Raw genomic sequence first — 14,864 nt, forward strand, 5'->3', positions numbered from 1 at the left:
TCTGGGGCCACACTTTGGACAAAATGCAGTGCATATTTTTTTCTATCAAAGTGGAAAAAGAGTACATTTGGTAAGAAAGATTTATTGACTAACAGTATTTCCAGGCTTTCGTGGGCCACATAAAAATGATGATGAGTCCATTTTGTCACCCATGATTTAGCGTATCAAACATAAGCGTTTTTTGGGGGGAAGTGCATTTCATGGGTGCGCCTATTACCGTATTTTTCGGAGTATAAGTCGCACTGGAGTATAAGTCGCACCTGCCGAAAATGCATAATAAAGAAGGGAAAAAACATATATAAATCGCACTGGAGCCCGGCCAAACTATGAAAAAAACTGCGACTTATAGTCCGAAAAATATTCGCTTTTTTTTTGGGCCAATTTCGGTGGGTCTTGGAACGTAACCCCAGCAAATAGCACAGACCTACTATATTCCTGATGATGCTCAAGTGGTATTATATTAAGTTAGGCGCAGAACTATTTGGACACTATCAAAGGTTCTGTGATTTGATGTGTTTTGACTGGTATATCTTCATAAAAAGGCAATTTTAGGACCACCTTTAAGGCAGTAACAAAAGACTATGATACGTGGAAGTGTAGCGCGGTACAACAAGAGTACATCCTGTATGTGTGTCTGTCTGTGTGTGATTTGTCCATCTGTTTACCCCCAGCCAAGCAGAGTGCAGCTGATCGAACACTACCTCAACAGCACTCAGCTGGAAGCCGCCTCGGACGCGACCCTTGCGGGGTGAGACTCGGCCATTGAACCCCGGTGTCTTCGTCCCGTGACGATAACACTGTGCAACAAAGCCATTTAGTCTGGAAGCCAACCAATAAAGCATTCAAGGTCACTTGCATTGGAAGCAGGTGGTGGCCTGAGCAAAACACATTTGGAAATGCATAAAACATATATATATGCGCAAATTAGGTGTTGGTCAGTGTTGTTTTCTGCTCTTTGGTTAGTTGCTTAAAGGTCCCCTATTCTGCAAAAGTGTCATTTGAACGATCTTGTAACCGTAGTATGTCTCCAAGAGCCTCTTTATCTCCACCAAACCATATCATCTCCCTCACTATTTTGCTCCAATTTCCACATTCGCTTTTTCATGGACATGACCCGCCCCTAGCTAGATGAGCCCACCCACTTCACAAGGCTTCACCACACATCAGAAAATGAAGCCTGGAGCTGTGCCAACTATTCGTCAATCAGCTACAGATGTAAAAGTTACGTAATGTCACAGGAGTTCCTCGCCACATCGCACTTCATTTATATTGCGGTTTCACCACATTTCCGGTTTTTTTTTAAAGCGTATTCTACAATATTTTTTGCTTTAAATGAACTAGAAATATCAACACAACAGTATTATTGGCCACTAGCTGAGACCAAACCAATCAGATCACACTGTTCAGTATCGTGGCCACTGATTGGCTCAGCCTGAGACAACATTACTATATTGCAGTGTTTTTCAACCTTTTTTGAGCCAAGGCACATTTTTTGCGTTGAAAAAATCCGGAGGCACACCGCCAGCAGAAATCATTAAAATATGAAACTCAGTTGACAGTAAAAAGTCGTTGTCGCAATTGTTGGATATGACTTTATCAAATCAAATCAACTTTATTTATAAAGCACATTTAAAATTTACCACAGGGGTAGCCAAAGTGCTGTACAATGGGCAGGTTAAAAGATAATACGAGTACCGAGCAAACACAACACAACACAAACAGAACACGATAAAAAATAAATAAATAAAATAGAATAAATAAAAACAGGTTCACAGCATGTGTATTATGACTTTAAACCATAACCAAGCATGCATCAATATAGCTCTTGTCTCAAAGTAGGTGTACTGTCACCACCTGTCACATCACACCCTGACTTATTTGGAGGTTTTTTTTTGGTGTTTTCCCGTGTGTAGTGTTTTAGTTCTTGTCTTGCGCTCCTATTTTGGTGGCTTTTTCTCTTCATTTGGTATTTTCCTGTAGCAGTTTCATGTCTTCCTTTGAGCGATATTTCCCGCATCTACTTTGTTTTAGCAATCAAGAATATTCCAGTTGTTTTTATCCTTCTTAGTGGGGACATTGTTGATTGTCATGTCATGTTCGGATGTACATTGTGGAGCACCACAGTAAGTCTTTGCTCCTCAGTAAGTCTTTGCTGTCGTCCAGCATTCTGTTTTTGTTTACTTTGTAGCCAGTTCAGTTTTAGTTTCGTTCTGTATAGCCTTCCCTAACTTTCATTGCCTTTTCTTAGGGACACTCACCTTTTGTTTATTTTTGGGTTAAGCATTAGACACCTTTTTACCTTCACCCTGCCTCCCGCTGTTTCCGACATCTACAAAGCAATTAGCTACCGGCTGCCACCTACTGATATGGAAGAGTATAACACGGTTTTCGGTTACTCTGCCGAGCTCTAGACAGCACCGACACTCAACAACGGCACATTATTTACAAATTATAATTACTGGTTTACAAAAAATATCTTTAACCCAAATAGGTGAAATTAGATAATCTCACACAGTGGTTGAAAAACACTGCTATATTGGACTAATAGAGTGTAAAAGGGACTAATGGGTGTTATTTCATGTATCGGGGGCTCGCCTAATGTTGAAAAAGTTGTTTAGAATATAGTAAACAGTTTTTTTGAGCTCTCGCTATGAAAATATTCTATTTATAATTAATGATTCCTACTTGGTGGAAATTAATTTGTCGCGGTCATGTCCGGAACTAGTTAACAGCGATAAGCGAGGGATTACTGTAAGTTATTGTATCTATTGCTTTGTTACAATGTATATGTATAGTTACAATGAATATGTAAAAAGTGAATACAGTTTACAAATTGCTTCTTGGAGACACACATTCTGTCCGGGACAGGGTTGGACAAACACAGCTGATTAGCATTAAAGCTACAGCAGGGCTTAATAAAAAGCACTTTTAAAGTATATATTCCAAGGCTACATTTCATACATTATTACAGGACCACTGAGACTTGTTTTTTATTTGTTTTTAAATGTCTAAACAACCTCGCGCCAACCTATCTCTCCGACCTCCTTCAGCCTTACTGCCCCACCCGATCCTTAAGATCACCCGATCAGCTGCTGTTGACGGTCCCTGACACAAGCCTGAAGCTTAGAGGTGACAGAGCTTTCGCCATTGCTGCTCCCAAGCTCTGGAACGACCTACCTCTGAGTGTTAGACAAGCCTCCTCTCTTCCTGTTTTTAAATCTCTCTTAAAAACATACTTTTATTCCATGGCTTTTAACACTGAGTGATATCCATCCTGCAATGGCGCCCCATAATACACCTGCTGTGAACCTGTTTTTAAGTTTTTATTTATTCTATTTTTATTTATTTATTTTTTTATCGTGTTCTGTTTGTGTTGTATTGTTTGCTCGGTACTCGTTTTATCTTTTAACCTGTCCATTGTACAGCACTTTGGCTACCCCTGTGGTAAATTTTAAATGTGCTTTATAAATAAAGTTGATTTGATTTGATTTTATTTAAAATTGTTGAACAATAAGTGGCCTTTTGCGTTAATACCACATTATACTTTTTGTATTAAACAGTTTTCACAAGGTAACAAATCAAAGAAACATGTATTATGTCTGTTTTTGAAAGCCCCAGACCCTTCTTGATGTGACACTGAACACTTTTGTCTTTTTGATGCCCCCAGAAAATGCGACGCCATGTCCCCCTTGGATGACCTGGCCTTCAACATGTACCAGGACCCGGAAGTGGCTCAAATCATCCGCCAGCTCGATCAAAAGAAGCAGGACATGGCGCGCCAGGAGCGTTACGAGCAGGCCGAATATCTGAGGCAGGCCGTCGCCGATCTTCAAAAGGTTTGCGTACAAAGTTGGAATAATTCCAAGTACATGTGTGTGATATTCGGCTTAAAAGGTTATTTAAACCTTTTAATGTAAGAATATAATTGAACATAATCTACTTTTGTTACTGCCTATTTTAATTGTGGAGGTTTTTCCGTTCTTTTCACACTTACACAATTCAAACTCACCCTTTATTTTAAACAGTACTTGTTAAACATTGCTCAGATTCCAGTTACCGACCCATTTGTATGCATTGTTACCATGCTCACCATGAATTCTTAATAAGCTCAACAGCTGCAGTGACTGGTCTCAGGCTGTCTCTTCACTACAGCCTCCTTACTTTAAAAAAAAAAAAAAAAAAGATAAACTTGCTGTAACCAGATAGCAGCCATACTTGCCTTGTCGGTAAGGCATGCGCCTTTGTGGCCATAGTAACAGATGTTGCCATGGTAATCAGAATGTAAGGCTATGTTTGGGTTTTATGGCAAGCCACTTCAACAACCACACTGGATCTCGGAAGGTTATTCACTGTGTTACAAAGCATAATTGAGGACTTGAATGATAGAAATCCTAGCTAGATGTTTCTCACTGATGTGACAGAAGAGAAAATAATTAAAATTGTGAATAAATGGCAATCCAAAACCTCAATTTATTGTAACTGATTTAGGAAACTGAAGGCAAACACCATTTTACACACTATACACCTGTTATCCTTACTTGCACAATTATCTAAAACCATTGAAAAAATATTTACCAACAGATTAGACACATTTATAATTAGAAGTGGAACACTAGCCGACGACTGACAGGTTCAAACACTGATGACATCTATTAAACAGACAAGAAGCAAGGAATCAGGCAGAGACAGAGTTCAATTTTACTCATGAGGAGACACGTATTGGGCTGTACACTCAGTTCAAGTTCCAACCTACGCTCTAAGGCAGTGGTTCTCAAATGGGGGTACGCGTACCCCTGGTGGTACCTCAAGGTATGCCAAGGGGTACGTGAGATTTTTTTTAAATAATCGAAAAAATAGCAACAATTCAAAAATCCTTTATAAATATAAATAAAAAACTATCTTTTTTTCCAAATAGTTCAAGAAAGACCACTACAAATGAGCAATATTTTGCACTGTTATACAATTTAATAAATCAGAAACTGATGACATTGTGCTGTATTTTACTTCTTTATCTCTTTTTTTTTCAACCAAAAATGCTTTGCTCTGATTAGGGGGTACTTGAATTAAAAACAATTTCACAGGGGGTACATCACTGAAAAAAGGTCGAGAACCACTGCTCTAAGGCACAGCCCATGTGCTCCACTATTTATTCGGGAGGTCCCTGGCAATGTTCCCTCTAATTTTTCATGTGTGTGAGCAAACGCACAAACTCCCTGAGCATTCAGGGGAGCACATGTGAGCAACATCAGACGTGCACACTGTGGCCACACCAGCGTCACACCTGTCCCAAACCTGACATCATAACAATTTAAATGTTTTATTAAAATAATTTGGCCCTCTTACAATGAAAATAACCAAAAAAACATGTTTTTCATGACCTATGTGCTAGTATTGTATGTCTGGTTGCGGGTCCTGCCTTTAAAAGAAATGTTACCCCTTTCAGAGATTACATTTAGTTCCTGTAACTTTCTGTCTGTAAAATACATCTTTTTATTAGCATTTATGAAATCTATTGACAATATTTCATGAATAATATCCTTAGATTAACATTCTTAATAAATGGCAGTAAAATAAGCACACATCTGATTGAGGAGTCAGAGTGTTACAACCTGGCATTTACACATTGTGTGGCGTTGGGGTTGTCCGACTTTTTGTGTGGCCATAAACGCAGCACTGGCTAAGTGCCAAAAGGGAACGTTGGTCCCTGGTTACATCACTGAGGCTGCTTCTGAAGGAAGGGGGGTAATTTCAGCAGCCCCGGTTAGACACAATATATGATTATTCAGAAATGGAAATGTGCTGACACTCGTGATATCGCCCTGTCTCTGCTTTGTCTGCGTCAAGGTACTCGATGTTCGCCCTTGGCAGTCAGCAGGCCGGGTCTGGACACAAACACTGATACAAGACGACTCGCAATCCAAGATTGCAAGTTGTCCCTTTGCACAGATAGAAAAGTACAACTTCAGCACAATTGATAATAACTATAGCAACGGCCTTTAAGCATAAGAGTTGTGTGATAACTTATACATACCGTATTTTTCATATTATAAGTCGCAGTTTTTTTCATAGTTTGGCCGGGGGTTCGACATATACTCCGGAGGGACTTATGTGTGAAATTATTAACACATTACCGTAAAATATCAAATAATATTATTTATCTAATTCACGGAAGAAACGAAGCAAATGTCAGCAATCGTCACACACACGTCAGCGGTCGTCACACACACGTCAACCAATAGTAATTATGCGGGGGCGGGTCATGGCACAAGTGCATTGTGGGTCATGATGGCGGTGTATTGTGAAAAAAAAGATGCTACATGCTACTACGTCCGTACCTAGGAAAATGGATCATTTCAACATTGGCGATAACTTATAAAAACTGAGAAGGGCTGAACAAAAAATGGCACCGAAAAGGAAATCATATACTGCAGATTACAAGATGGACGTAGTGAAATATGCAGCAGAGAACGGCAATCGAGCAGCAGAAAGAAAGGACATACCAGAGGCGACACCGGGGAGGAAGATTTCATGGGATTTAGCGATCTGGAGTGACAGATTGTTTGGTAAACGTATAGCATGTTCTATGTGTTATAGTTATTTGAATGACTCTTACCATAATATGTTGCGTTAACATACCAGGCACGTTCTCAGTTGGTTATTTATGCCTCATATAACGTACACTTATTCAGCCTGTTGTTCACTATTCTTTATTTATTTTAAATTGCCTTTCAAATGTCTATTCTTGGTGTTGGGTTTTATCAAATAAATTTCCCCCAAAAATGCGACTTATACTCCAGTGCGACTTATATATGTTTTTTTCCTTCTTTACTGCGCATTTTAGGCCGGTGCGACTTATACTCCGGAGCGACTTATAGTCCGAAAAATACGGTAATTATTCTAATTCCAATACCGATACAGAGCCAACATTTCAACATCGAAATAACAGGAAATTACTCATGCAATAGAACGTAAACAGTATGTCGCTGCAGTAGACTTAACAAAAGCATGTGACACAATTAATCATAATACCTTAATCAGCAAATTAGAATGGAATGGCATCAGAGGGTTGGTCTTGAACTGGTTAAGAAGCTCCTTAACCAATATGAAGCAATGCGTGAAGGTAGGAGAACACAAGGCTAAATATATCTCGCTCTGTACTGGGAGTCTGGGACCAAAATTGTTCAGTCTTTGTGTAAACGACATTTGTAAAGTTACAAAGGACTTAAAGTTAGTACTATTTGCAGATGATACAACTGCATTGCAGTTGCAATAATAAGAGAAGAAATGAATAACTGTTTTGACAAAAACAGACTATACTTAAATCTCAGTAAATCTAAAATACTGTTATGTGGTAACAGTAGGAGAGACACTCAAACACAAATACAAATACATGGTAAATATTTACAGGGTAATAATGAATCAAGCAAAATATCCATCCATCCATCCATCTTCTTCTGCTTATCCGAGGTCGGGTCGCGGGGGCAGCAGCCTAAGCAGGGAAGCCCAGACTTCCCTCTCCCCAGCCACTTCGTCCAGCTCCTCCCGGGAGATCCCGAGGCGTTCCCAGGCCAGCCAGGAAACATAGTCTTCCCAACGTGTCCTGGGTCTTCCCCGTGGCCTCCTACTGGTCGGACGTGCCCTAAACACCTCTCTAGGGAGGCGCTCGGGTGGCATCCTGACCAGATGCCCGAACCACCTCATCTGGCTCCTCTCGATGTGGAGGAGCAGCGGCTTTACTTTGAGCTCCCCCCGGATGACAGAGCTTCTCACCCTATCTCTAAGGGAGAGCCCCGCCACTCGGCCGCTTGTACCCGTGATCTTGTCCTTTCGGTCATAACCCAAAGCTCGTGACCATAGGTGAGGATGGGAACGTAGATAGACCGGTAAATTGAGAGCTTTGCCTTCCGGCTCAGCTCCTTCTTCACCACAATGGATCGATACAGCGTCCGCATTACTGAAGACGCCGCACCGATCCGCCTGTCGATCTCACGATCCACTCTTCCCCCACTCGTGAACAAGACTCCGAGGTACTTGAACTCCTCCACTTGGGGCAAGATCTCCTCCCCAACCCGGAGATGGCACTCCACCCTTTTCCGGGCGAGAACCATGGACTCGGACTTGGAGGTGCTGATTCTAGCAAAATATGTTTTAGACCAAATTAAATAAGCTCTGCTTCTTCCTGCTCCTTGTGGACATGCTGTAATGACAATCTAGAAATATGTGGTGTACCATATAGGGTACACCGGTATTGGTATACCGGTATTGGTATAGTACCTTGATACTAATGAACCATATTCGGTACTATACCGCCTCTAAAAAGTACCGGTCCATCCCCATGCCCCTCCGTCATCTTCACGTTGTGTCATTGCTGGTTTACGAGCAGACGAGCATTTTGGCTTAAAAACTAACAATAAAGATTAAGCCAGAACACTGAAACGCCCTCAGGAAAAGGTGCTTTAAAACATCACTAGCTTGCTAGCGGCAAACATCCATTCGCAGTCGGCAGTGTTTTAACTACTTCACAATCACTAATCCCCGCCTCCACGGCGACAAATAAAGTAAGTTTCTTACAAGTATCAACCCTGCAGGACTAGCTTAACATGCTTCACTACATACCGTAGCTCACCGTCATGGTGGATCTACACCTGACATCCACTGTAATGATACCAAGTACAGGAGTGTATCTAATCGATACTACTATGATTACATACATGTTTATAAACTCAGGAAATATGTCCCCTGGACACATGAGGACTTTGAATATGACCAATGTATGATCCTCAGTGTTGGGACTAACGCGTTACTGTAACGCCGTTAGTTTTGGCGGTAACTAGTAATCTAACGCGTTATTTTTTATATTCAGTAACTCAGTTACCGTTACTACATGATGCGTTACTGCGTTATTTTACGTTATTTTTCATGTAGTATCGGCTAGAAACAGAAGATCTGAGTGTGTTTTATTGCAGCGGTGGAAAAGAAAAGGCGTGCTTTGTGTGGGTGGGGGCGGGGGGGACTCCCATACCGCAGTTGAGGAGCGCAGGGGAGACGTTCCTCCAGGGCCTATGTACGTCTTCGGCGCTAACAACCTTCACGTGGGTCTTTACAGCTGAGGGTGAATGACGAGACCGGCGGTTTGTTGCAACTTTGTGACTTTATTGTACGCAGCCATCCACCAAGCTAGAGCACCTGCAAGCACTCACTGTCGCCGGTCCCTCACCTCTCTCGCCCACTCACTCACTGACGTCACTCACCTCACATGCTGTCATATCTTAAAGGGCCACACACACACACACACACATACGCTACTCTCATAACAACTAACAAGACATCATGGAGAAGCCAGAAGTCGAGTTTTTTAACATGGAGATATTCTCAATACTTTTCTTTTGTCGAGCACAAAGAAAATAACATTTTAGTTAAATGTAAGTTGTGTCTTGGATCAAAGATCCTATCTACTTAAAGTTAAAGTGCCATTATTTTGCAGCTATTTAAAATAGTTTTGTCAATCTGTTCTGGCCTGAAATAAATTGGCCCTTTGAAACATATCTTTGTCTTTGTGTGTTGTATGTAGACCACATTGCTTAGCAGAGTTCAGTGATGCAAATGCATGTCAAGTTGATCAACACATTGTATTATTCTTCAGTGCAATAACAGTACTGAAATGAAGGCTAAAAGGGCATTAATGGGAGCCTTAAAAAAAAAGGGGGGGGGAAAGAAGTAACTAAATAGTTACTTTTCACAGTAACGCATTACTTTTTGGTGTAAGTAACTGAGTTACTTTTGAAATAAAGTAACTAGTAACTGTAACTAATTACTGGTTTTCAGTAACTAACCCAACACTGATGATCCTGTAACTACTTGGTATCGGATTGATACCCAAATTTGTGGTATCATCCAAAACTAATGTAAACCATCCAAACAACAGAAGAATACGTGATTATTAAATTTTAACAGAAGTGTAGATAGAACATGTTAAAAGAGAAAGTAAGCAGATATTAACAGTAAATGAACAAGTAGATTTTATTAATCCATTTTCTACCACTTGTCCTCAATAATTTTGACAAAATAGTAGAATGATAAATGACACAATATGTTAGCAGCTAAAAAGGGACCCTTTGTTTGCTTACTTACTACTAAAAGACACGTTGTCTAGGATGTTCACTATTTTATTTAAGGACAAACTTGCAATAAGAAACATATGTTTAATGTACTCTAAGATTTTTTGTTACAATAAAGCCAATAGTGCAATTTTTTGTGGTCCCCTTTATTTAGAAAAGTATCGAAATACATTTTGGTATGTATCGGGACAACACTAGTACCAGATTGTAACTGTGTGGATGTTCGAAAGCAAACTTATATCATAACCTTACTTTCCCTCCAGAAGAATGCATTAACGGTAGTTTTAAGAATGTTTATGACATATGTTTTACAACTTGGACTAAGGTATAATTTGATAGTGTGGTGGTTCACATTTATTGTACCAGTAGTCGGTTTGTGATCACTTCAGCTTTTAACAATCCCCCTGTGATTGACTGGCAGCCAGTACAGTTTCTCGTCCACCTCTCCCCCAAAGTCAGCTGGGATAGACTCCTTCCATGACCCTGAACATGATAAATGAGTGTTGGATGGATGGCTGCTATACTTCATCCCAGTAGAATGCATCATAAAACTGCGTTACTGACCTGATCTATCTGCCTTCTGGATAGGCCGGAGAGCATTTGGCAAGATTTGATATCGAGAGGCAATCTGCGACGGAAAAGGAGGACTATGACCTCGCCAAGAAAAAGAAGGATGAGATGGATGAGTACCGGAAAAATCTCTACCAACAGCTGAAGGACCACGACCTGCTGGATATGAAAATGGTCAATCACCAAGCACTTGTGGTTACTTATTGGTCGAAAGACTTGTAAAAGCTTACTTTGGCTCGTTTATCTCCTCACTAGATCACGAATGCAGCGCAATCGCAGCTATTCCAGGAGGTTCCCTCACCTGTCCGTTTTCCAGACTGCCGCTTGCTCCCTACCAAAGCCTTTGGAAAGGGAAAAGCTTTTTCAAGAACTTCAGAGAGCCGTCTGTCAGACTCAGACACGGTTGCATCTGAGCAAAGCAATCCACCCACACCTTGCGCTTCATCATCCTCAGTTACTCTACCAAAAATCGATGTAAGTATCTCTTTTCTTAACCTTTTGTGACCAAACCGTGAAACTCAAAAAATTTGAATTTTGTGCAAAAGTCCATACATTTTAGCAACTCAACTTCAAATGTGCTAGAAACTCGTGCAAAGTGAGATATGTCACGCTTTTATTTTTTTTATAGTTTTGATGATCAGGGTTTTTGAAAACCCTACATTTTCTGAGATTTTCAGTTGCATAGGCTGTAAGTCATAAGTGAAGTGAAGTGAATTATATTTATATAGCGCTTTTCTCTAGTGACTCAAAGCGCTTTAAATAGTGAAACCCAATATCTAAGTTACATTTAAACCAGTGTGGGTGGCACTGGGAGCAGGTGGGTAAAGTGTCTTGCCCAAGGAGACAACGGCAGTGACTAGGATGGCGGAAGCGGGGATCGAACCTGGAACCCCTTAAGTTGCTGGCACGGCCACTCTACCAACCGAGCTGTACCGCCCACACATAATCATCAATATAATATTAAAAGAAGGCTTAAAATATCCCGAGCTGCATTTTATGAGCCCTTGTCATATGTTAGTTTCACCTTGTAAATCTAATTGCTGGAATAAACGAACCTTTGCACGATATTCTAAGTTTTAGAGTTTCACCTGAAGATCATCCAGTGTGGGGCATACAGTGGATCCTTGTAATGTAAACACAATTTATTCTGGGATGCTGGTCAGCAATTTGAATCAATTTAAAGTTTTCCTGTTAAAAATAATAAAAAATAGTTTTAAATCAGTACCAGGCTCATACTTTAAAGTAGTCCTTCTCAAATTGTGGCACGGGCTCCCGTGGGGGCCGTAACTGAAAATATTTGAGAATCACTGCTTTAAAGTAACATTTTAACATGTTTAAGTGTAAATAATTTAACTAAAACAATCAAATCTGCTCTCCTTTCTGATGAATGAAGATCTGCTTTGCATGAAGACCAACCGAAGTCGCTTTTAGACTTAGAATTAGACTTAGACAAACTTTAATGATCCACAAGGGAAATTGTTCCACACAGTAGCTCAGTTACAAAGGATGGAAAGGATAAGGATGGAAAGGATAATGCAGTTATAAAGTAGACTAAAAATGTACCACAGTAGCAATATAAAATATAACATATATGTAATATTTACATGTTATATATATATACAGTATATAATATATACTGATATATTATTTTATTACAATATTACAGTTTTTAGTGTAAATTCTGCTCTTCTTTATTATTGAAGTTGCATTAGCCATATTGTACTGAGCAGCCAAGACAGAGACACTTGCATTGGTTCCCCACATCACAATACGCTCTATTTCCAGCTCTATGGTCATAATCACTTGTTCACTCGTTGTTATCAGTAGTAAACGTTTTCGATGACATCACAAAATCACAGAAAAAGCTAACTTGTGAAATTGTTATTGCTTTATTACTCACTGAGCTAAAGTCTTGTAAGATTTGTTGAGGTTTCACATAACGCTATGCCTGAAAACTATTCAAATTCTACAGAATTTTAGTTGCCACAACATGGCTAATAATAAACACCTGTAGGGAAATGCCCAAGTCTGTGTTGTTGATACAGGAGGGCCGCAAGAAGATTATTTTTATCTCTTTACCCGCCGCCTCCTCAGCCCAGATCCACTGCAGGTTTAGGTTTCTCTATTTAATTAAAAGCATGCAACAGGTCACTGACTCCATAGGCCGCCAGCGTGGCTCCAAGTCCGAGCTTTGAACCGCTAACGAGGCAGACGGCTGCCAGTTGGCACCGGGAGGCAAATCTGAGCAGGCTTGACTGGATGGTACTAGTTTGTTTAATGGCAGTTCAAGCATTCTTGTTCATGTCCCTTGCTCATTTTGTTTTAAGAGTTGTTAAGTTATGTTAATTCTGCTATCTTACCTTTTTTTTTAAATATTTTTTCCCCATCAAATAACATTGTGACAACCGTCCCTATAATGGGTTTGGTTTTTTATTAGTCACAAAGTGCCAGAGCATATTTTAATCAAAAAACTAGAACGATATGGCATCAGAGGGTTAGTCTTAAACTAGATAAGAAGTTATCTAATGAACAAGAAACAATACGTGAAGCTAGGCGAACACACGTCTACAACGCTAAATATATCCTGTGGTGTACCTCAGGGATCAATACTGGGACCTAAATTATTCAATCTATATATAAATGACATTTGTAAAGTTACAAAAGATTTAAAGTTAGTATTATTTGCGGATGATACAACAGTGTTTTGTTCAGAGGAGAACACACAGAAGATACTACAAATAATAACAGAAGAAATTAACAAATTAAAAAGATGGTTTGACAAAAACAGACTATCGTTGAATCTCAGTAAAACTAAAATAATGCTATTTGGTAACAGTAGAAGAGAAAGTCAAACACAAATTTAAATAAACGGAATAGAAATTGAAAGAGTAAATGAAACCAAATTTCTAGGTATAATGATTGATGATAAATTGAACTGGAAATCTCACGTAAAAAATATACAACATAAAGTAGCAAGAAACACGTCAATAATGAATAAAGCAAAACATGTTCTAGACCAGGGGTCGGCAACCCAAAATGTTGAAAGAGCCATATTGGACCAAAAATACAAAAACACATTTGTCTGGAGCCGCAAAAAATTAAAAGCCATATTACATACAGATAGTGTACGTGTCATGAGATATACATTGAATTAAGAGGACTTAAAGGAAACTAAATGACCTCAAATGTAGCTACAAATGAGGCATAATGATGCAATATGTACATATCGCTAGCCTAAATAGCATGTTAGCATCGATTAGCTTGCAGTCATGCAGTGACCAAATATGTCTGATTAGCACTCTACACATGTCAATAACATCGACAAAACTCACCTTTGTGCATTCATGCACAAAGTTAAAAGTTTGGTGGACAAAATGAGACAGAAAAAGGATAAAACACGTCCTAGGAAGTCGGATAAATTTATATATGTAAACAAACTAAGGTGAGTTCAAGGACCGCCAAAATTAGTAGGACAAAACGGCGCTCGCCAAATACTCGAATCAGTGAAGCATGTTTAATATAAACAGTGTGATTTATAACAATTAGGGAGGTTTGTGTCATGTTTGTCCTCCTACAGAAAACATACTAAAACAAAAAATATTTTTTTCCCCCTCATCTTTTTCCATTTTTCATACATTTTTGAAAAAGCTCCAGAGAGCCACTAGGGCGGCGCTAAAGAGCCGCATGCGGCTCGAGAGCCGCGGGTTGCCGACCCCCGTTCTAGACAAAAAATCACTTCATATTCTCTACTGCTCACTAGTGTTACCATATCTGAGTTACTGTGTAGAAATATGGGGAAATAATTACAAAATTACACTTCATTCATTAACGGTGTTACAAAAAAGATCAGTTAGAATAATACATAATGTTGGATATAGAGAACACACAAATCCTTTATTTATTGAATCAAAGATACTGAAATTCTACGACATAGTGAATTTGCAAAAAGCTAAAATTATACAGGTAAAAGCCAGTAAATTAGAATATTTTGAAAAACTTGATTTATTTCAGTAATTGCATTCAAAAGGTGTAACTTGTACATTATATTTATTCATTGCACACAGACTGATGCATTCAAATGTTTATTTCATTTAATTTTGATGATTTGAAGTGGCAACAAATGAAAATCCAAAATTCCGTGTGTCACAAAATTAGAATATTACTTAAGGCTAATAC

The 14,864-nt window shown here is 39.3% G+C and overlaps 1 protein-coding gene across 2 annotated transcripts in view; it reads left to right on the top strand.

Moving 5' to 3' along the window:
• The window catches only part of cep104 (centrosomal protein 104), a 96,755-nt gene that overhangs the window by 29,359 nt on the left and 52,532 nt on the right, over nt 1–14,864 (top strand). For both annotated transcript variants that reach the window (XM_061974702.1, XM_061974694.1), the window contains exons 6-9: nt 672–748; nt 3,668–3,836; nt 10,707–10,862; nt 10,944–11,162. In XM_061974702.1, the coding sequence (XP_061830686.1) occupies nt 672–748; nt 3,668–3,836; nt 10,707–10,862; nt 10,944–11,162 (621 nt within the window). The remainder of the gene's footprint in view (nt 1–671; nt 749–3,667; nt 3,837–10,706; nt 10,863–10,943; nt 11,163–14,864) is intronic.

This window comes from Nerophis lumbriciformis, linkage group LG01 (assembly GCF_033978685.3).
Source record: "Nerophis lumbriciformis linkage group LG01, RoL_Nlum_v2.1, whole genome shotgun sequence".
NCBI lineage: Eukaryota > Metazoa > Chordata > Actinopteri > Syngnathiformes > Syngnathidae > Nerophis > Nerophis lumbriciformis.